The sequence below is a fragment of the Thamnophis sirtalis genome, unplaced genomic scaffold (assembly GCF_051295495.1).
Source record: "Thamnophis sirtalis isolate CommonGarterSnake01/CBP01778 unplaced genomic scaffold, rThaSir2_p1.2 scaffold_6, whole genome shotgun sequence".
NCBI lineage: Eukaryota > Metazoa > Chordata > Lepidosauria > Squamata > Natricidae > Thamnophis > Thamnophis sirtalis.
In genome coordinates this window covers 19,198,689-19,221,988 of record NW_028261386.1, presented here as the reverse complement: position 1 = coordinate 19,221,988, position 23,300 = coordinate 19,198,689, and the positions used below count along the sequence as shown (strand labels likewise).

General features: G+C 41.3%; 1 protein-coding gene across 3 annotated transcripts in view; it reads left to right on the top strand.

Moving 5' to 3' along the window:
• The window catches only part of TSPOAP1 (TSPO associated protein 1), a 76,605-nt gene that overhangs the window by 28,044 nt on the left and 25,261 nt on the right, over positions 1-23,300 (top strand). For 2 of the 3 annotated variants that reach the window (XM_087717315.1, XM_087717314.1), the window contains exons 9-20: positions 166-288; positions 1,105-1,209; positions 2,543-2,593; positions 3,514-3,534; positions 6,922-7,129; positions 10,397-10,632; positions 12,576-12,685; positions 14,774-14,883; positions 16,003-16,824; positions 18,145-18,296; positions 20,009-20,536; positions 22,415-22,726. In XM_087717315.1, coding sequence (XP_087573441.1) covers positions 166-288; positions 1,105-1,209; positions 2,543-2,593; positions 3,514-3,534; positions 6,922-7,129; positions 10,397-10,632; positions 12,576-12,685; positions 14,774-14,883; positions 16,003-16,824; positions 18,145-18,296; positions 20,009-20,536; positions 22,415-22,726 — 2,778 coding nt within the window. The remainder of the gene's footprint in view (positions 1-165; positions 289-1,104; positions 1,210-2,542; positions 2,594-3,513; positions 3,535-6,921; positions 7,130-10,396; positions 10,633-12,575; positions 12,686-14,773; positions 14,884-16,002; positions 16,825-18,144; positions 18,297-20,008; positions 20,537-22,414; positions 22,727-23,300) is intronic. The other variant, XM_087717316.1, reaches the window with a different exon arrangement.

Sequence of the window (23,300 nt, the reverse complement as noted above, 5' to 3'; positions counted from 1 at the left end):
ACTCAGCCTTTCTTATGGTCCAACTTTCACAGTCATACATATTAATCAGACCATAAAGTAGAAGGGATTGTAATGCTTCTTGTATCAGAGAGAGCTTTTCCTTCCCCTTCCCCTCCTCCTCCTCCTCTTCCTCCTCCTGTTAACTAACTGTATCTCCTATTGCAGGTTGAATCTGAAAATGCTGACTTAAGGCTGCAAGTTTCTGTAGTGACCGAGGAACGGGATTCAGCTCTTCAGAAAACCCAGGAACTCCAGGACAGGCTGGAGAGTCTCGGGCAGGCACTCAAGGTTTGTAGTAAAAGGTTGTTCCAGAATAGCTACTTTCTGTTGACATCCTTCATTTTGGAAAACTGTCCAGCAGAAATGGCAAATTTAGAATTAGGTTGTAATAGACTCCAGGTTTTCTGATCAAAAGTTGATTTTCAGGATGTGGATAAACACAAATGTCACTTCTTTATTTGTGTTATTCATACTATGATAAATCAAGACAATGGTGAGATTCAATTTTTTTTACTACTGGTTCTGTGGGTGTGGCTTGATAGGCGTGGTATAGCTTGGTGGATTTGGCTTGATGGGCGTGGCAGAGATACTGTAAAATCTCCATTCCCACCCCACTCCAGGGGAAGGTTACTGCAAAATCCCCATTTCCTCTCAATCAACTGGGACTTGGGAGGCAGAGAATAGATGGGGGCGGGGTCAGTCAGAGGTGGTGTTTACCGGTTCTCTGAACTGCTCAAAATTTCTGCTACCAGTTCTCCAGAACTGGTCAGAACCTGCTGAATACCTCCTCTGAATCAAGAGCTTGGAAATGTGCTAAATGCACATTTAATCAAATCAAATGAATATTTTGATCCTGCCATTTTCTCTTTTAGACAAAAGTCTATCTTTAGAAGCATAGAAGAAAGCATCATTATGGACATTGTTGATATTATTGATCAGATGTTAACACCAGCCAGGTTCTATGAATGTCCTGATTTGCATAGCTCAGGGTGAAAAAATGGCTCTGGGAGAGAATCACTTGGCTTTCTTATGTTTAGAATCTATTCCCTTGTTAAAATGAATTACCAGCCTCCATGGACTCTTCCTGATCTTCTAATTTTCCAGCACATGAGAGATGTTGCAGAACGAAGGCAGCAGCTGGAACATCAGCACGAGAAGGCCTTGCAGGCCTTGCAGAAGAAAAAAGATGAAGTCCGACAGCTGCAGCAGGTGACTTCTGTCAAAAGGAGGCTTCTTTCTTCCAGCTTTATTCATACAAGCCTGATTCTTCCATTAGCTGAAGGCTCACATATGACCCCATTGGCAAGAACTGGCTTGCTTTGGAGGTTAAGGAAAAATTCTAGTGGTAGTGTTTTTACTCTGATGGGTCATTCAGCCTGTAGTAATGCCTGGTGCTGCATTGATGTGAACAGATGCAGTCTGCCGAAGGATGGGGAAACACCACCCTACCCATTGGGCAAGGTGAAATGGCTCCTGCTTTCCTCAACCAACAAATCGATTCTACTCTATTGATACTTAACACATTTTATTTATCAATCATTCATTTATTCAGTCTGTCCCCATCTCGGGTAGCAGGATGGTCAACATCCTGCGAATTGAGTTGGGGTTTAATAGTGGTTTAATGAAAAGAAGGACTGGGGTGACATGATTGCAGTGTTCCAATATTTGAGGGGCTGCCACAAAGAGGGAATCAACCTATTAGCCAAAACACCTGGAAATAGGACAAGAAGCAACGAATGGAACCTAATCAAGGAGAAAACCAACCTAGAACTAAGGAGATATTTCCTGACAGTGAGAACAATTCATCAGTGGAACAGCTTACCTCTAGAAGTTGTAGGTGCTCCAATAGTGGAGATTTTTAAGAAGAGAATGGACAACCATTTGTCTGAAGTAGTAGAGGGTTTCCTGCCTGAGCAGGGGGTTGGATTGGAAGACCTCCAAAGTCCCTTCCAATTCTTTGGTTTTAACAAACAGTCAGCAAATGACATACAATTGTATAATAAAATAACTGTAGTAAGAAAAAATAAAATTTAAACGTGCATCAATGAATACAAAATGGTCTTCCATTCACTGGCATCACTCCACTGTGGTAAGCCTCCTGAAATATCTAATAGAATCCAGAGGGGCCATAATGTGGAGGCCAATTCAGTATCAACTGGAGGGCTGTTCTATGATTGGGGTGCAACAGTGTCAAGTACCACCACATTGTAGCATTTGTCAACCCAAGTATGTCTCCCTGGACTAAATTCCACATTTCCAGAATACCAAGATATTGTTGGTCATGCAAAGCATTTTTTAAAAGAATAGACCAAATTTACCCTTTACAATATAGCTTGATTATGGTTTAATTATGTGCATTCACCTGTTATAAACCACGGTTTAACATAAATCTAATCAGTACACCAAATGCAAGTACATACTGGCTAGGCAGAATTTGTCAGTTCAATCAGGTCTACAAGCAAATCACCCACTTCTGTGTCAGTGAAGAGAAATGTTCCTGAGATAACCAGCCCCCTTAACCTTTCTTTTCTCTTGGATTTAGGCTCAGGCTGAAGCTAGGAAAGAACACGAAGGAGCAGTGCAGCTTTTAGAGGTAAGGAGAGGAGAAAATAAAAGAAGGGGAGGTAAAAACCAAGGGAAAAAACCCATTTAAGATACATGTCAGAGTGTGCACAGTGTGACTACTATTTTGAGACAACCCAGGAGCAAATTACAGTACACAGAGGTTCTGTCTTCTAAACAGTGGTTTATCTATAAGGCATATACATACATACATGCATGCATGCATGCATACATACACACACACACACACACACACATACATACATACAAACACACATACATACATACATACATACATACATACATACAAACACACACACACAAAAGACAAAACCAGGCAATCAATCAATCTTTATAACACAGAAGCACACACTCAGAGAGAAACCGCCCTCACAGGGCCTCTCTTATATAGACAGCCTCTTAAAGTGATAACCTTGCCAGCTCATTCTCATTGCATCATCTTGGTTTACAGCTTTACTGCAGCTGGTCAGTTATTAAATCCTCATTATCTTAACAAAACAGTAAGGTATAATTTAGTTTATTTAAAATAAACAAGAACTTTTCACATTGAACACTGCCAGCTCTATGTGGAGCATGTGCTTGTCTTTAGAGAAGAAGGCCCAATTAAATTTGTCACCGTGGACGATACTTAAGAGATTTCCCATTGCAGTTCATTGTTTCGAAGGCAATGTCTCATTCCGTAATGGGCTGTGAGAATAACCTTGGAAGACAGGAGAAAGAGGGTCTGAGATATCTCTGATCTGAGTGTTGTCCTAGTTACAGCTCTTTCTCCTGTCTCCCAAGGTTAATCTCACAATCCATTACACTTCCAGATGTGGGTTTTCAATTGATTTATCCAGTCCTGCAATCAATCACCAGATTTGTACTTAAGGAAGATGGTGATGTGCAGTTAAAAACTTTTTCTTGTTCTGTTGTTTCTTGTCTTGTCAGAATTCCTTGGATTCTATGCAGGTACTAATGGTTTCAGATGTGCTGAAAATGTCCTGTATTTCTCCCCTTTCCCCAACAAATCTTGATTGTTTCAGAGGCATTTGGAACAGAGAAATACTATGTTTTATATGCATTATGGAGATCAGCCAATGAAAGAGTTGGAGAAAAATTGAACTGTATTGGAGAAGCAATAATGTATATTTCTCATTTCCAAACTTGCATATAATTGCTGCATCTGTGGGAGCCCAGCAGAACAAGAGCAAGGTTTCCATTACACAAGGCTGTTCTTTCTGATGACTGTCAGAAGAAGGGAAGAAATGTCCAAGCAGCAATGGGTTTATTGGAATATATATAAATTTGACGCTCTTAATGTGTCCTTCACTACAAATAGGTAAAGGTAAAGGTTCCCCTCGCACATACATGCTAGTTGTTCCCGACTCTAGGGGGCAGTGCTCATCTCCATTTCGAAGCCGAAGAGCCAGTGCTGTCCGAAGATCTCTACATGGTCATGTGGCTGCACGGAACGCTGCTGCCTTCCCACCAAAGTTGGTTCCTATTTTTCTACTTGCATTTTTTATGTGCTTTCAAACTGCTAGGTTGGCAGAAGCTGGGACAAGTAACAAGAGCTCACTCCGTTATGCGGCACTAGGGATTCAAACTGCCAACCTGTCTGATCGACAAGCTCAGCGTCTTAGCTACTGAGCCACCGCGTCCCCTTCACTACAAATAGTCCTTAACTTATAACGGCAATTGAAACCAGAATTTCCATTGTTAAGCAAGGCAGTTGTTTAGTGCGTTGCGCCTGATTTTATGAACTTTTTTGCCACAGTTATTGAAAGTAAATTGCTGCAGTTCTTAAGTGAATCGTGTGGTTAAGCAAATCCCACTTCCCCCACTCACTTTGCTTGTTGGTGATTACATGACCCTGGGACAATACAATCATCATAAATACATGGCAAAGTGCCCAGATTTGGAGAGTTGAACTCAAGTCACCCCTTCCCACTCAATACACTAATCAAACCTGACTATAAATTGCTGATTCTTCAGACCTTACTCTTCTTTGTTACTGGGCTATCATCTTCCCATCCTAAGTGGTTAAGATCCACTGGTGGAATTTCTTTAGTCTGAAGGGACTCTTGCTGAAAAGTTAGCTAACGAGAAGAACTTGGTGTTCCTTTGAAATCAGAAAATGGGTTTGTCTCCTGTTTCACTTGCCTTGATGGTCCCCGCACACAATAATCCTTAAATTGAGTTCGTGTACATTACTTACCTGGGACGCGGTGGCTCAGTGGCTAAGATGCTGAGCTTGTCGATCATAAGGTCAGCAGTTTGGTGGTTCAAATCCGCATAATGGAGTGAGCTCCCATTCTGCCAACCTAGCTGTTCGAAAGCATGTAAAAAATGCAAGTAGAAAAATAGGAACCACCTTTGGTGGGAAGGTAACAGTATTACGTACACCTTTGGCATTTAATCATGCTGGCCACATGACCATAGAGACATCTTCGGACAGCACTGGCTCTTCAGCTTTGAAATGGAGATGAGCACCACCCTCTAGAGTCGGGAACGACTAGCACATATGTGCAAGGGAAACCTTTATTTAACATTTCTTACATTGTAATTAGCCATAAATATTTGGCTGGAAGAGGATTCCTTGCCCTTGTTCTTTGTGGCATACAGAGGAGGAGATGATGTGCATGTATTGTTCTGTAGGATAACTAGTAAAGTAGATGTGGTTAACATAGAAGCATTGGGGGGGCATATGCATGATAGTGTGTGTCTTCTATCCTTTGTCATTAATAACATGTTCAGTCTGCAATTGGTTTCCTATGTTAAAAGTAATAATCCACCCAACCTCTTTTTACTGATGTTCTTTCATTCTTTCAGAGGCTTTTTCCAGAAAGGAAAGAAAAACTAGGGACATTCCCCTCCCATTCTAGTCTCTTTGCAGGCACAATTATTCCCCCTCCGTCAGGGTTCTAACATTTCACACTGTTTCCTCTTGTCATGAGCTGCGATGGCTGATCTTTGCACATAAAGGTTTATCCCACAGTTCAGCACAGGGCTGCCTTTTAAAACCGATTCCTTTATCCTCCCCAAAAATTACTGCAAGATTTCCTCTACCAAAGGTAGTGCTGAAAACCTTTACAAAAACAATTACCACATATTACCCTGTTTTCCAGAAAATAAGACCTCCCTGGATAATAAGCCCAATTGGGCTTTTGAGCACATGCACTAAAATAAGCCCCCCCTTGAAAATAAGCCCTCCCCTAAAATATTTAACCACATGTGCAACCGGCCCCTGGTTGTGGCCCCTGGGAGGGGGGACATGCTCTATATGCCCCACGTGTACCTGCCATCCACGCAAAACGGCCTCGCAGAGGCCACTCCTGCAAGCCCTAGCTACCGCGCCCCTTCTCTTAGTTGTGGGCCACAAAAGGATTAGCAGGCCCAGCAATGTGCCAGAAACAGAGGCAGAACTTCTGTCTCTCTCTGGATCAACTGATCCGCGAACCGTGGGCTAAGGTTAAGGGGCCTCCTGCACCTCAAATATAATAAGACCTCCCCAAAAATAAGGCCAAGACCCTGTCTTATTTTCGGGGAAACACGGTAATAAAAATACAGTATGTAGGATACATAGTGAGAAAGCAGCGCCTTCTAAAGTTTATGTTGCTTGTGAAGGAATGCCTTGTCCCAAAAGGAAGGTACTCACTATCAGAGAAGGTGTCAACCAGAATTCCTGAAGGTGCAAATTCCAGAATTTAGATCCGACCCCAGAGAAAGCCCTTTGACATGTTCCACCCTTCCCATCTGTGCCACTGCTGGGCAATGGAGACGGTCTCTCCATTGATTTTGACAAGCAGGCAAGCTCATATAAGAAGGGAATAGTTGCTGAGATACCATCCACACTTTAAACTGCACCCCAAAACAAACAAACAAACTAATGGCCACTTTTGCAGGAGCTCTAATATAATTTTGCTATGTTGTTCCAAGAGGATGCATCATGAAATTAAACCTTTCAAAGATCTAGGATCTACCTGCTGGAAAATGATAATGTAATCCACCCAAAATACAGTACCCAGAAACAACAAATCAATCAATCAATCAATCAATCAGTCAATCAATGTCCTTGTGTGAACTCTAAGCCAACTTCTTCCATCTTGGAAGTTTCCAGTCATGCGATGGCAACTTCCATAGTTACCCAGGCAGAATAATGAATAATGCTGAGAGTTCTGGTTGAAGCCCACTTAAGGCATTTTTTTGCCAGGGGACCATAGTGGACTTAGGGTAGTCAGCGTGTGTCTGGGTACACAGATGGACCATCTTCCTCTGCTCCCTCAAAATCTCTTTCTGTTCCTAAGATCTGCCTTCAGCTGCAGCTAATGTTTTTTTTTTTCCTTTGTGATGCAGGCCCGTGTGAGGGAGTTGGAAAACCAATGTCACAGTCACACAGAACAGTTTAACTTCCTCTCTCAGGAACTTAATCGATTTTGCCTCCAAACTGGGAAATTAGGTCTTCCATCAACTCCCTCCTTCTGTTCTTCCCTGCTGACTTCAGAGATTGTCTTTGCTACTTGCAAGAGTTCTCCGCAGCTCCCCAATGGCTTCAAGCAGAAAGGTGACCGTATACAAGGGAACTCTTGCATGTTTCTTTGAGGTTCTTGTTGACAACAGAACAATTCAGAAAGGGAAGCACCAAGTCATCTAAAAATGTTCAACATAGACCTCAAACCATATACAGGTAGTCCTCGACTTACAACAGTTCACTTAGTGACCGTTTGAAATTACAACAGCAGCGAAAAGGTGGCTTATGACCATTTTTCACACTTATGACTGTTGCAGCATCCCCACCGTCACATTAATCAAAATGTGGATGCTTGTCAACTGGCTCATATTTATGACGGTTGCAGTGTCCCGTGGTCACGGGATCACCCTTTGCGACTTTCTGACAGGCAAAGTCAACGGGGAAGCCAAATTCATTTAACAACCGTGTTAGTGACTTAACAACGGCAGCGATTCATTTAACAACTGTGGCAAGAAAGGTTGTAAAATGGGGGTAAAATATACTCTAGTTTCTCTTCAGATCGTATAAATCTTTTGCCCACTTAATAAATATCTTGAGTTGAATTGAGTTGAGTTTATTGGTCTTGTATGCCGCCCACTCCCAGAGGACTCCGGGCGGCTTACCATAAAAAGGGGAAGGGGATAAATAAGACAAAACAACAATTTAAAATACAACAACATACATAGTTACCGTGGGACTGGATACTTCAACAGCCCCCGGCCTGCCGGAGCAGCCAGGACTTAGTGGCCTTACGGAAGGCCGGGAGGGTAGTAAGGGTCCGGATCTCCACAGGGAGCTCGTATCTCACTTAGCAACAGAAATTTTGGGCTCAACTGTGGTCGTACGTCAAGGACTATCTGGTATTTTATAGGGTGCCTGATGTAATGCTTGCTTTTCTCTCCCTGGTGTCTTCTAAATGTGTTGGATTGTGATTCTCAGAATTTCTTATCAAGAAGGCACTGATGGCTTATAATCCTGGGAGTTATAGTCAGGGTGCCGTACTAGGAAGGACATTTTCATTATTTTAGGATGATCACAATCATAACCCGAAGTAGAAGCTGCAGCTCATACTGAACCACGGTGTTGTAGACAAAAGATCCTCCATTCAATCTACGACGTCTCTAAATAGACTCAAGAAAAGATCTTGCCTTAAAACTGAGGAGTTACTGCTGGTCAGCTTAGATGGTAGAGAACTAGAATGGCCAGTGATCCAATTACGGCCACCAGCTTTGCCCTTGCCAAACCATCAGCATATTTTCAGTGCTCTGCAGTGCTCCATGACTCTCTTAAATCAGACAGTGTTCCCGCCCAAGCAGCCAGAGGGAGAATAATAAAAACTGGCAGACTTGATACTCCAACCCCCTCTCTGTTCTTTCTTCAGCATGTTTGCTTCTTTGTGGCAAGGAACAAAATAGGGGGGGGGGGACTCTCTTGAGAATGCAGCAAAAGTATCCCTGAGAGCAGCCAGAAAGCAATTAACAAATTAAAAAAATACCAACCCAAAACCAGGGATGAGTCATGATGCAACTTGAAAAAATCCAGAAGCCTAGGAGTTCCTCCCAGTACACCAACACTGCCAGGAGCTGTGAAATTATTGATTGGTTAAATTTATTTGTATAGAATATAGAATTCTTTATTGGCCAAGTGTGATTGGATATACAAGGAATTTGTCTTTGGTGCATATGCTCTCAGTGTACATAAAGACAAGATACATTCGTCAAGAATTATAAGATACAACACTTAATGATAGTCAAAGGGTACAAAGAAGCAACCAGGAAACAATCAATATCATTATAAATTGTAAGGATACAAGCAACAACCTTACAGTCATGAGTGGCAGGATATGGGTGATAGGAATGATGAGAAGACTAATAGTAATAGTAATGCAGCCTTTACTGCATTACTATTTACTGCCCATCTCATACCCAGCAACTCTGGGCCGCTTGAATGAAACTCAGCACAGTTCTCTTTACTTCCTTTGCACCAGACAAGCAGCCGAAGCAATTAATTTCAGTATGAAAAGCCCTGAAAGGCCTATAGCATAATGGGGTTATGCAAGCCTGGCACTGGTGTTGATTTTTTTTTGGGGGGGGGAATTGGGTAAAGAAAAAAAATCCACAGTAACAAATAGTTTTCTTCTGTGTGAGGACTGCAGAAAGACAAGAGGCTGCCTCCTCTAAAGGAGACTGTTTCCCTATGAACCCAGCTTGCTTCAGATTGTTTTTCCCAACCTGATGGAGACTGATGGGAAAAGGGGGACAACCCAGGTCATTGGCAGAACGCCTAAATGCTGCTTCGTCTTGGCAGTGAGTGTGGCCTGTTCCCTCTCCAGCATTGGAACACCTCCACCCAGTGGAAGCTGCTTGGAAGGAAAAACACCCAGAACTGTGACTCATTCGGACACGGAACAGGAGATCTTTGCTAAAGGCATTTCATATGGACTCAAGTGGAGCTTTAAATAGCTTCATTTGTTTCTTGTTCCACCGTGAACGTTTTCTCTGTGTTTACCCCACGCTGGTAATTTCTCACTCAAGGACTGCGGTATTTTAAAGGTCATGGGATTGACTTTTCTTAACCAAAATTTTTAGTAGCCATGAAGTCCTTGGATTGTTTATTAAGGATGGTCTGGATAAATTGGAGAGTCTACATTTTTCAAAACATCCAGCCGCCTCTGTGTCTATACAGTAGACTTAAATCCATGCGGTCAATTTAAGGTTCTTTTCAGATAGAAACTTCTGAAGAGGAATTAAAGGGTGTGTATACTGTGTGTGTGTGTTGAGAGGGGTGAGGGGAGAAAGAAAGGTTTATTCAAATTTTATTCAGGTAGTCCTTGACTTATGACCACAATGGAGCCCAACATTTCCACTGCTAAGCAAGAAAGGCCATTTTATGACCTTTCCTGCCATAGGTGTTAAGCGAATCACCGCAATTGTTAAGTTGGTCACACAATTGTTAAGTGAATTTCCCTTGCTTGTCACAAAGTCAAAACAAGTGATCACATAACCTGAGGTCTAGGACATTGCAACTATCGTAAATATATGCCAGTTGCCAAGTGTCCAAATTTTGATCCCTTGACTATGGGGATGGTGCAAGGGTCATGTGAGAAATAGTCAGAAATCACTTTTTTCAGTGCCGTTGTAACTTTGAAAGGCCACTAAAGAAATACTTGTAAGTCAAGGACTACTTGTATTTCAAAAAGGGAAAGTTGCTATTGTATCTTAGCGTTATGGTTCTTTTCTGTAATGAAACCTGAATGTTCTGTCAACTCTACGGCTTCGCTTCTCCTCCCTGCCTAGCGTGATGTACTATGTTTGGTTTTAGATCCAGAAATTGTTCCTGTTTCTCCACGGAGCAGTAGAAAAGTTCAAGATGAAGAGGTGGAAAGGTTCTCCCCAGTGGCACTTCGGCCTGTGGTGTCTCCTGTGGCCCGAAGTCCAGATACAAGCAGTCCCCCAGTTTCCTCAAAAAAAGCAATCAAGAAATTGGAAGCCCAGTCCAGCTCTTCCAGATCTGAGTCCATGCACAACAACAGCCCCAAATCCTGCCCCACTCCTGAGGTCAGTAATGGATGTGTGAGGAATGGCCAGCTTTTGATTTTTGAACACAAGAGGTGGTTGAGCCATCTCTCAACCCTTTTACAAAATACACATGAGGTTGATCTGTGGTGTTTTGACCATTTGCAAACCTATATCCTATCTAGGTTTTTAAGAAAATGTTACATAACCATTTGTCTGAAGTGGGGTTTCCTGCCTAAGCAGTGGGTTGGACTAGAAGACCTCCAAGGTCCCTTCCAACTCTACTCTACTCTACTCTACTCTACTCTACTCTACTCTACTCTACTCTACTCTACTCTACTCTACTCTACTCCACTCCTCTATTCTATTCTATTCTATTCTATTCTATTCTATACCCCAGCATATAAGCCCAGATAAATGAATAAGAGTAAACCTAGACAAAAATAATTAACAACAAGCTCTAACCTTCTGTTTCCTTCTGAGCAGATTAGAGAGAAAAATCTCCATTCTCTTCTGAAGGGGATGAATTGACATAGCAAACTGTCAAACCCTTGGATGTATTTTCCCCATTGTTGGTGGTTTGTCCTTTTGCACTTTTACTCAAAGAGATAGTGACTAGATCAGTGACTCTCATCTTGGCCACTTTAAGATGAGTGGACTTGAACTTCTAGAATTCTGGGAATTGAAGTCCACATATCTTCAAGTGCCCAGGATTGAAAAACAATGGTCTCAACAAATATATGTAGGCCTCAACTTATGAAAGTAATGGAGTCCGGTATTTCTGTGGTAAATTGTGACAGTTGTAAGTTGACGCACTCATGTGACTGACCTGATTTTATGCCCTTTTTTGCAGTGGTTGACAATGCCATGGTCATTAAGCAAGTCAATTGGGCATTTTTTTGCTGGAAATATTATAAATCTGGCTGTGTGACCCCAGGATGCTGCAATGTGTTGTAAAGATGAACCAGTAGCCAAGTGTCTGAAATGTGGCTATGTGACCACAGGGGGGCGCACGGCCATTAGAACTCCAGAACCGGGTCATCAGTACATTTAAGGGGTGTGTGTGTTATCATAATGTCAAATGGTCACTAAGTGAGTAAGGACTACCTGTAAAGCCCTCCTCTTTTGCAGGACATACAAAACCTCAGTGCTTAATTGTTCATCTCCCTGCTGCTCCCCCATGGCTCCTCTATTTTGGAGAGAACATCTGCTAGGAAATGGAAATTCCCCATCCATGGAAACAGCAGAGTTGCAAGCCCAGATCACAATGATCACCAGGGGCTCAACTTTCACCAAAATCAGGAGTGTTCTTTCAGCTACTAACATTATTAACCAAGTGCTTGTTTCTCTGGAAAGGGAAAATAATTAAGGGAGCAGTGAGTCAGCAAATAAACAATAAGGGTCCAACTGGAATATTCTGAGAGTTATATTAAACTGGAGAAAATATGGAAGGGGTTGGATCAATTTATTCTAATGTATCTATTTATTGTGTATTTATTCCATCTATATGGTTTACCGTACCAACATAATAAATAGTATCTTCAGCAATAATGACAAAAATTGTTGTGAGCCACCTAGAGTTGTTTTGGAATTGGGCAGCACCTGAATCAAATAAATTAAAATAAATAAAAAACAAAAGGTCTAATTAAAAAGCAAATTTAAAAATTTACAGCCTATTTAAAACACAATTATTATTGGGGTTTTGTTTTAAAACTATCACCCAACTCAGCAGCATATCTCTAGAGAAGAGAGGTTTGGATAAGAAAGATTTTGCTTACTGGCAGAAAAATATCAGAAATGAAATTACTTGACTGTATTCTAGGTTTGCATAATACACTGAGCTGTAAAATAACTGAGTGGGTTGAGTTTTTACAACATGTTGAATCGTTAAAACGAACAGTTCAAGTTTAAAATGAAGTTTGCCGTTAAGCCTTTATTTGCCTTCTGCAAATACAGCCATTTCATCATTTTCTATGTCTCCTTAGGTGGATACAGCCAGTGAAATGGAGGAATTGGACATTGACAGCATCTCATTGGTACCTGAGCAGGAAAACCATGATCCAGTAAAACTTCAGGTCTTCTTGGCTCGATATAGGTAGGGTTGTACAAAGAAACCAACTGATATATTAGCTATTAAGAAGGAAAATGACATGTAGCAAATGATATAACGGGAAAATTATTGCATCTAGAGACTGTTGGAGTTCCATTTGGCAAGGAAAGGAAATGAACATTGCAAGTTATATATGGGAAGAGAGACTCTGGCTATGCTAAGAATAAGACTAAGTGGATGAATTTGTGTATCTTGATAGAACGTCTTCAAAAATGGATGGAGAAAATGTTAATTAAGAATTGTGTATGATAAAACAAGCACAGAGTTCAAATAGCTGTTGAATCAGTATGGACTGAATATAAAAATGAGCATCTAATATGAAATGATGTTATATATTGAGGTGGCTTAGTCATATCAAGAGAATGAAGAGTGAATTACAAAATAGATGAAGAAAGTGAAGAATGGGAAGTGGATGATGTCACTGTTGATGGAATTGATGAAATCCTCAAAAACAGAAAGATGACAGAATTATAAGAAAAAAGAAATATATGGAAATGATGGAGACAAGAATGGTTTGCAAAATAGAAAAAAAGCATAGGAATGTGACGTAAATGTTATATTATAGGTTTAATTAGGCTTCCTTTCCTCTTACCTCCTCTCTTTAGCTTCTTATTTATTTATTATCTATCTATCTATCTATCTATCTATCTATCTATCTATCTATCTATCTATCTATCATCTCTATTATGTGTAATGTTTTACCCTTAAAGAAGTTAACATGGAGGAAGGGATATGCATGCTTGTTTTTTCTCAAGTTTTTCCTATTCATCAGGTTTATTTCAAAGCAGGAATGAATGTCATCCAGATCATATTGGTCAATGATTATGAGAATGTCATCCATTCAGTTTACGTTCTAATGACATCAGAGGTATTTGATCTGCAGATTCATATTGGCAGACTTCATCTTGGATTGTAGAAACTGAAATATGTAGGAGATTAGCGGATAAAATTTACGTATTCTCATGCAGCAGAGAATAGCTGCTCTTTTTCATTCTTCACTTAGATCTTTGTTGTTTTGTTTTGAGCTGGAGCACTGTGGCCACTGTGAATAATAAAGAGGGACGACAGACCAGAAAATGCTTCAGAAAAAATTTTCATATCTGCTGCTCTCTAACTCACAACACATTTATAGGAATTTGGTTTAGGTATTAATCTGGCAATCATAAGGTTGTCAAATTTTTGGAAATCTGACCTTCTTTCTGAAGGTGTGTTTGGAATTCTCCTTTTGTCTCCATTTTCATTTTCACATTTTGTGCAAAACTTCCATGCAGAGTTTCTCTTAAATTTCAGTTTTGTCACTTAGTGTTTTCTCCTCTTTTCAGAATCACAATTCTCATCAGTAACATAGCACGATAAACCAGGCTAGATTCCTAACCTGTAATATTTTTATCACTGCACAAACATATACACTTCAATTATTAAATCCTGCACAAAAATAATCTCAGGAACCCATATATATATATATATAAGTCCACCAAGTCTGCGCTTTTAATTTAGGTTTAGGATTTTTTTAATATATAGCTGTACAGAAGTAATTGTGAAAGGAGAAAAAAATACAAATGAGTTCCAATGGAACTGTAAAGCAATCTGCACAAACTCTCATTTTTGAAATTAATGTTAGATATTCCCTTAATTTAAAATGAACATTACAAGAGAGACCCAAAGGTGCTTTTTCAAAAGGCAACTGGACTTTCTTTGTTTTTGCTTGAAGATGTTTCACTTCTCATCTGAGAAACTTCTTCAGTTCTTCTTCAGTTCTTCAAGCAAAAACAGAGACAGTCCAGTTGCCTTTTGAAAAAACCCCTTTGGGACAACCATGACCCAGATGCCTGAGAATCTCCATAGACAATTACAAGAGAGATTGCATAGAATGGAAACCCCAAAGCAATACTGCAGGATCATATGGATAAAAACTCTTCATCTTTGGTATTGAATTTTGCATGTCCTATTTGCCTCTGTATACCTTTGCAGACAATTTCCCTGCCATCCTCACTTAAAAAGCAGATTCAGATGGTGGACAAATCCCTTCTTGGCCTATCAGACTTCAAAAAGTTGTTCTTACATTCATTTCAGTTACAATCCTTTTGATGGCCCCAATGAGAATCCTGAGGCCGAACTACCACTTACAGCTGGCGAGTATATTTACGTTTATGGAGAAATGGATGAAGATGGCTTTTTTGAAGGTATGCTATAAGATGCATGAAAAAAATGGAGTTGTAAAGTATAGAACAACATATCAAAATAGTCTTGTAGATGGGAGTGGAAGTCTTTAATAGATTTAAATTTTGTTAATATTATTATTGCTAATTAAAAAAACTGGGAGGTCAGGTGTTTTTAACAGGAATTCAGCCATCAGCAGGAGATGGGCTAATCCGAAGAATAGGAGATGATCATATAACCAATGGTTTTCTTATACCCTGTAGAAACCTTGAATGTAAAAAAGTAAGAAAACTGACTTTTCAAAGATTTTACAGTTAAAATTATTCAATTTTCCTTTTCAGATTAGTTTTTCAGTTCAATTCAATGTTACTATTAATTTTTTTAAATTAATCTTACTGTAAGGAAAATTTTTAAATATCAATTTTACTTACTGTAAGCCTCAGCTGCATCTGAGCTGCTTACAGTAATAAAATCAGCACAATGAAAGAGACCTGATGTGGTATAGTGATTAAGATGTCACTTGGAGTAGGGAGATCCACACTGTAGTCCAACTACAGTCATGGAAGTCACGGGATAACTTTGAGCCTGTCAACCCCAGCCCTACAGTATTTACCAATCATATACTTTTAATATCTCTATATGCTGGGCTGTCATTTATGGATATTCTTCAACAACCAGAAATATAAGAACTTAAAGTCTGATTAGATCACCTTTAAGATCCAGTCTTCCTGTTTTTCCCAATCATAAACAATATCTTGCAGAGGGAAGACATATCTAAATCAGGAGAAATGTTTTGGAAATATATTTTAAATGGTCTGTGTTGAATAGAATAGAATACAGTAGGGTAGGGTACAGTAGGGTAGGATAGGGTAGTGTACAGTAGAGTAGGATAGGGAGGATAGGGTAGGGTAGTATAGGATAGGACAGGACAGAACAGAATAGAACTTTATTGTCATTTGAATGTACACTAATTGTCATACATTAAAATGAAATGTCATTGCATTCCACTTTTAAAAGTTCACCACCTCTAAATATACCACATAGTTATGTATACACTACATAAAAGGATGCTGGGGGGTTAGAGTGATTTCATCTGAGGCCACAGGTCTTCTGATCTCTCGTGTTGTTAAATTCATCTTCAGGGGAGCTGATGGATGGCCGGAGAGGCCTTGTCCCTTCCAACTTTGTGGAGCGACTTGCAGATGATGACCTGGTTACTTTCTTGCCTCAGGAACTCCATGATCTCTCCCAAAGCTCCCCTCTTGAGCGGAGTTTTCTCAGCATAAGCATCAGCAGTGGAGAGAGAAGTGATTATTCATTGGAGGAGCTCAATGCCAGCACAGCTCCCTCTAGGCTAGAAGGGGACCAAGGAGAAGGAGGTATTTCCATTGCAGTGCCTTATCCCAGAAAGGTGACTCTAATCAAACAGTTTGCCTCTAGCCTCTTGGTGACATGGGATCCACCACTGGTGCCTAGTGGAAGCTGCTTGGATGTCCAGAGCTACAATGTCTTTGTGGACGCTGAACTCCGGGAAAACGTGAAGGCCAGTTCCCAGATGAAGGCCATGATCGACAGACTGGACTTGAAAACAAAAGCCTATCGTGTCTCCATACAGAGTGTTTCTGAGAAGGGGAGCTCAGACAGACTGCAGTGCACGTTCCTGGTGGGATGTGGTTTTGTCTTAGCTCCAAGCCAGCTCCAAGTGCGGAGTGTCAAGGCCACTTCCGTGGAGCTGTCCTGGATGTCAAGCAACAGCAACTTCCCACATACCATATACCTCAACGGGGGAGCATGTGATATAGTGAAGGCTGGAATATATTGGTACACTTTTCGCAATCTGAATCCAAACACTTCCTACATTGCCACAGTCGAAATCCAGCCTCAACAGACTTTCTGGAAAACGTTTCCAGAGGTGGAAGAGCAGGTCTTGTCCACAGAGATCCAGTTCACCACATCTTCAGCAGGTAAGTGAAGCTTTTAGAGATTCTGGAGAACTGGACACAGTATTCCAACTGTGGCCTCACTAATGCAGTATAAACAGGGGTGGGCTGCTATGGGTTCGCCCGTGTTCGGGAGAACCCATAGCTAATGTTACAGCCGGTTCGGAGAACCTCCAAATCCCACCCCTGGCTGTCCCTGCCCACCCTCCAACCTGCCCCTCCCCTTTCAGGAGCCTCAACACGGCCGGTTTTAGATGTGAGGTAAGTGCAAGGCACATGTGGAGGCTTGGGGAGGGGGAAAAACGGGCCTGCCAGAAGTTCTGGAAGGCCAGAAACAGACTCATGAGGGAGGCAGTTTTCGCACTCCTGGAGGTTTGAGGAAACCCTCCAAAGCCTGGGGAAGTTGAAAAGACACCCCCCCACACACACTGTAGTGCAGAGACCGACTAGGCCACGCCCACCCAGCAACCGGGCAGAGAAACCATTGCTGAAATTTTTGAAGCCCACCCTGAGTATAAAGTGGCATTATCACTGTTCAATGGTTCTGAGATCACATCTGCCAGCTCTCCTTCAGACTCCTATGATGTAAACCATCTAATCCTGGCAATTTGAACTCATCTTGATTGGATAGAGGCTCTCTCATCAGTTTCTTGCCTATTTTGATCTGCATTCCGGCTTCGTCTCCCATGGAGTTGCTTTTGGTAGGTTGGACTAACAACAACAACAACACAATTCTAAAGGAGGGGACCCATAAAAGCACCCCGTTGATGACCTCAGTTTTGTGCTATTCATAGATTGAGCAGTTTTCTTGTGTTCTATTGATTTGCAGATTTGTAAATCTGCTTGCTGCTAAATTTCTGGCTGTAACTATAATCCTGTTTATGGCTTCTGCTATAAGGATACTGAGGATCAAAACCTTGAACATGTTTATCATGTTCATTGCTTTGAAGTACTGATTCCTGAGATCCAGGCACTAATTGCAATTGGCAAGTGATTAGATGGAAATATTTTGTTTAAAGCTCTAAAAACTGCTTCGGGGGCTGAAGTCCATTACTTGAAAGACTACTAAAAACACTCTTGTTTCCATCCCTTCGATATCCTCTCTATAAGCTCCTTTTCTTTAGCCTCTTTTTCCCCTCCTTTCACAGGGACCTCTGCCTGAGCAGGGGGTTGGACTAGAAGACCTCCAAGTCCCTTCCAATTTTGTATTCTGTTACCCCAAGAGGTATTCTTTTCTGTAGTCTTAGGGACTTTGGGTCAAGCTTCCTATAATCTTTTTGAACCAAATCAATTTTGCCATTCTGCTGTTTTTGCAGAAGAAATAGCCAATGACTCTTTCTTCAGGGTCTCCAGATGCTCCGCTGGATGTCCGGGTGGATCCTGGCCCCACATCTGGTATTCTGGTCATCAGCTGGTTGCCAGTCACCATTGATGCTGAAGGATCATCCAATGGAGTGCGCGTCACCGGCTACGCAGTTTATGCTGATGGACAAAAGGTACCAAGTTGTTTTTGGGCGTGGCTGGAAGAAAATTAGGACAGTATCATTTTTACCCATGATAAGACATGGAGAAATAAACTGAGCATGGAGGTAATAGAATCTAATAGTAGCAGGATTTTCTCCAGAACTCAGTTTGATATTCTTGTTATGCTGTAAGGTTTAAAACATGTATCTTCCCACCTTACACTTCAATCCATCATTCTTTATCTATTCGATTTGATTCTGAATATAGGTAGTCCTTAACTTACAACCACAATTGGAACCAAAACTCCCATCGCTAACCAAGACAGTCATTAAGTGAATCATCACGTGACTGCTTTTATGACCTTTTCTCCCACAGTCGTTAAGAGAATCACACGGTTGTTAAGTGGCTGCCCCAGTTGACTTTGCTTGTCATAAGTGGTCTGGGAAGATCACAAATGACAATCAGTCAATCAGAATCAATCAATCAGAATAGAGCTGGAAGGGATCACGTGACCCTGGGATGCTGCAACAATCCTAATACATGCTTCTATCCATGCCTGTATTGCAGTTGTGACTGTGGAGATGCTGTATTGGTTGTGTGAGGACTGGTTGTAAGTCACTTTTTTCAGCTGAGTCATAACTTCAAACGGTCACTAAATGAATGGTTGTAAGTCAAGGACTGTTCATAGAGTTCTTTGTTGTACATTCTTTTAGCACACAGAATAGACAGCTCTGATGGTTTGTCTTATACACTAATGCTTTATTAAAAGGCTCACCGTTTCGCTTAAAGATCTTTGTACTGTTGCTTTTGGGGGGTTAGAAAAATTATGTAAAGAACAAAACACCCAGAGAAGTAGTGAACAGAAATAATTAAAGACAGGAGATAAAAAAAAGTTTAAATTTAGTTTACACCAATACTACTGGCTATATCTCTCCAGTCTTCTATCCTTATAAACCATCCTCATTTTCATTGCATGCGTCCATTTACACACTGCCATTTTACCATCCCCCATCTTTCTACGGTACTTAAAGAGACCCTCCTTGCTTGTTCATCACTAAGAATGAACAATCCTATTGTTCTGACCCAGGCTTCCTTAAAAAGCATGAAGCAGAGTCTTGGTCCCGGCAAAAGCCCTTTTATTTACATGACCGTGAATTACTTTCATTCACAGACAGCAGGGCTTGGCAAACAGCCTTTTTCAGAGGAATATTTATCAACAGGAACCTTATCTCACTTGGAGAGCTGCCAGATAACTAGTTTCCCAATGCAGGGCAAGGCAACACTTAGCACAGAGTTTCTTATGGTCACAAACAGCTTTCCACTCTTGAAACGACCGAAGGAATGGATTGTTTCCTGCAAAGGCCCACTCCCCATTCGCTCCTCTTTTGTTTCCTATAGGAGGGGCAAATCACCTCCAAGGTGTGGCTTTACTCCCAAGTCGACCCTGCTTTCTTAGTTGTTTTTGTCTTCTGGCAGCTCTGTGCATGAGCATACTGGGAACAGCCTCCAGCTGTTCCTCTGTCTCACTGCTGTCTTAGCTCCCTCTCTGCCTCTGATGCAGAGCCCTCGTCTGAGCTTTCCTCAGCCCCCACGTCTGGCCTCCAGGACTGGCCCCAACCTCCTCACTGTCCGACTCTGCTGCCAACTATACTGGCCACAGGCAGGCCACAATACCTACCCTCCTTTTTTTGCAGAAGATGCTATCTATCTTCCTACTTATTCAAGTTAATTACTCTTATTTCAGGTGATGGAAGTTACCTCTCCAACAGCTGGTAGTGTCCTAATTGAGATTTCCCAGCTGCAGATCCTCCAGCTCTGTCAGGAAGTGACTGTAAGAACTGTGTCTCTTTATGGAGAATCGGTGGATTCCGTGCCAGCTCAGATCCCCTCGGCGTTGTTGGAACAAGTAGACTGCTCTTCTGAATCTCAATTTCACTGTCACCCCTCCCGGCTTCTGGGTGGGGAAGCACAGGCTCTTGTTGTCACACGAACGTCTCAGGTTCCAGGGGAAGAACTGCCTTCTGCCACTAAGAACTCAGTTGCCAAACTCACCGTGCAGTCCACTATTACCAGTGAAAAATCTGGGGATCATGTGCATTCAGAGATATCCTCCAGTGTCAAGGATCCCTTGACACCAACGGTACAGGCTGCGTCGCCAGAACTTAGAACTCTTCCAAGAGATGAAGAGAATTATCTTCTGGCCTCTGCAGGCAGTGTGGTGAAGGGAGACCTGACTGTGCTCAAGGAGGAGGAATCTGGAGAAGACATCCAGGTAAATGTTTGATTCCTTCCTTCCTAGTAGATACAGTAGGTCGAGATTGGAGAATGGGGAGGAATTCATGAACACTGAAATAAACCTTGCTATAATACAGGGGTGTCAAACAGGTGGCCCGCAGGCCGGATGCCTCATGCGTAAGCCACACCCACTCCAGCTCCGCAAAGGGGAAAAATGTTGCAAAATATTGTGCAACAGCAACGTGATGCTGCAAGTTTGACACCTGTGCTATAATATCTTGTACTACCAGTAATGGACAAAGCATTGGGTTTTGAAAGGGAATGTCTGAAATTAAGTTTTCTTCAGCCATGAAGTTGGTGAGGAATTAGTTTAGCTCAGTTTAAAGATTGCATTAAGCCTCAATTTCATCGTGATTTCTCTTAACCCACATAAACCATAATTTACAAAGCAGAAAAACATGATTTAGAAGTCAAGATCTGGTTCCCCAAGGGATTTATTTTTTGAGCTGTTTCAGTGGTTCCCCCCCCCCCCCCCCCCCGGCCCTAGTTTTGCATGCTACTCCAAGTCTGTTGCAGTTGGGTGATCAATACATTTAAATAAATAATAATAAACCCAAACATAGTTTACAGTCATATATGAACCCAGCTTTTTTCAACTAACCAACTGTCAGTTCCACTTAGATAAACCAGATCAGGAAACCCGATCCACTAGAAGGCTTAAACTATTTGTTTTAAGATCAGCTATAATAGTGAAATCATACAAATGTGATTGGGCTGTATTCTCTTTCTTATATTCCAGTGACTCAGGCAGGTGTCCGCCTAAGCTGCCTTTATATATTACCTCATTTGTTAGGATTTTTTTTAAAAAAATGCAGCCCCTTTTCTTGAATATGTCTTGTATTGAACAGAGCAATAAAGCTAGGTATCTTGTTTCACCAACACCTATTGAAGTCACAATCGATAATGTATATCATGAAGCAACAGCAATCAGTTTAACTTCTTCCGCAAAACCACAGTTAAGCAGAAGACACCCAAAGGTCTATTAGTATGAATGTTAGAGGATTTTATGCACAATTGTGATTGTCTATGGAGATTCTCAGTCTTTGGTTGTCTCAAAGATGCTTTTTTTCAAGAGCCAACTGGACTTTCTGTTTTTTTCTTTGAAGATGTTTCACTTCTCATCCAAGAAGCTTCTTCAGCTCTCACTGGATAGTGGGGAATGGAAGGATGTATAGTCCTTGCAGAAAGCCAGTTTGCCTCTTGAAAAAAAACACGCCTTTATGATACTATTTTCATTCACACTATGTTTTAATAAGCATAGTTTATTAAACTCTAAAAGCCAAGGGATAGTGCAGCATCAACTTTTACCAATCCCTAGATGAGATATGTTCTCCTATAACTCATATATTCCTCCTTCCTAATTAGAAAAAGAACACAACTGTTAATTTTACATTTAATATCTGTATGATCATAATATTAAGAGATATTAATAATTAAGAGCTATTATTATATTAAGATATTAATAATTAAGAGATATTTGTCAACTCATAGAGTTGCCACAGTGAGGAAAGGGGGGAAGCGCATTCCATGCATCCTTTCAGCTAGAGTTGGATCTCAGATTACCGCAGCAGGCTTGGGAGGGGGGCACCTCATTGGGGAATGTGATTTATGACACAGACTGAAGGAAAGGAAGGAACAGGGGTAAAGTTCAGCTATAATTCAACTAAGGCTAAGACCTGACTGCAAAAGGATCTTGCCCCTAATAAATCACTAGTTTTTCTTTTGAAATTTTGCTTGAGACTCATGAATCAATTAGGGCATCTTTTGGAAACCTGACAATATTATTATAATATTAAGAGATATTAATAATTAAGAGATATTAATATAACATCTCTCTGCAACAATGTACTCCCAGGAACTGCTGCTCACTGTGACAAAACAGGAGCCACGCATTTCAGACAGTGGTGCTAATAGCCTGGAGACCTTTGAAAGCTGCTCGGCAGAACAGGGGAAAAATGCCCCACCAGAAAGAGAGCCAGATAACAGCCAGAGTTCCCTGGAACCCCCCATGGACAGACCTTCCAAGGAAGAAGACAGCGCCACCGGGGAGGTGGGCCAAAGTGAAGGACAAACTCCAGAATCTTTAGTTGATTCAGGGAGGATGAAGCCGTTGAAAGAAGGCTCCAGAGATGACTCTTCACAGCTGGTGCCCAGGATCAGAAGAGAGGTCGGTATTCATTGATCAAAGGCCTCTTTGGTTTAGAAAACCTAATGATCCGTAACTTCTTACAAACCACAAAGCCCTTTGGTCTTCGTGCAAGGGAGTGCATGTGCAGACATAATGATTGTTTATATTAACAGTTTGTAATATTTCCTGTCTGAGGCCTGCTAAAAACTAAATCAGCCAGGATTGAAGCCCTTTTCTGACTTCTGGGGAAACTTTTGGCTAAAAGACAAAATAAAATTGCTTTAAATAATACATTCCAAAACTTCAAAGGCTATACCCGGAGGCTATACTGGGCTACATTGAAAAAAAAGTCAAAATGTGGCCAAAACTCTCTTGTGCTATTACAGCTACCATCTTGGCTTTTTTTTTTAACCATACCTTGCAGATACCTCTGAAAACACCCAGATCAGTTTTAAAATTAACATCACCCAAAGTATAACGCAGTGGCTCAGTGACCAAGATGCTGAGCTTGTCAATCAGAAAGGTCAGCAGTTCTGTGGTTCGAATCCCTAGTGCCGTGTTAACGGAGTGAGCTCCCATTATTTGTCCCAGCTTCTGCCAACCTAGCAGTTCA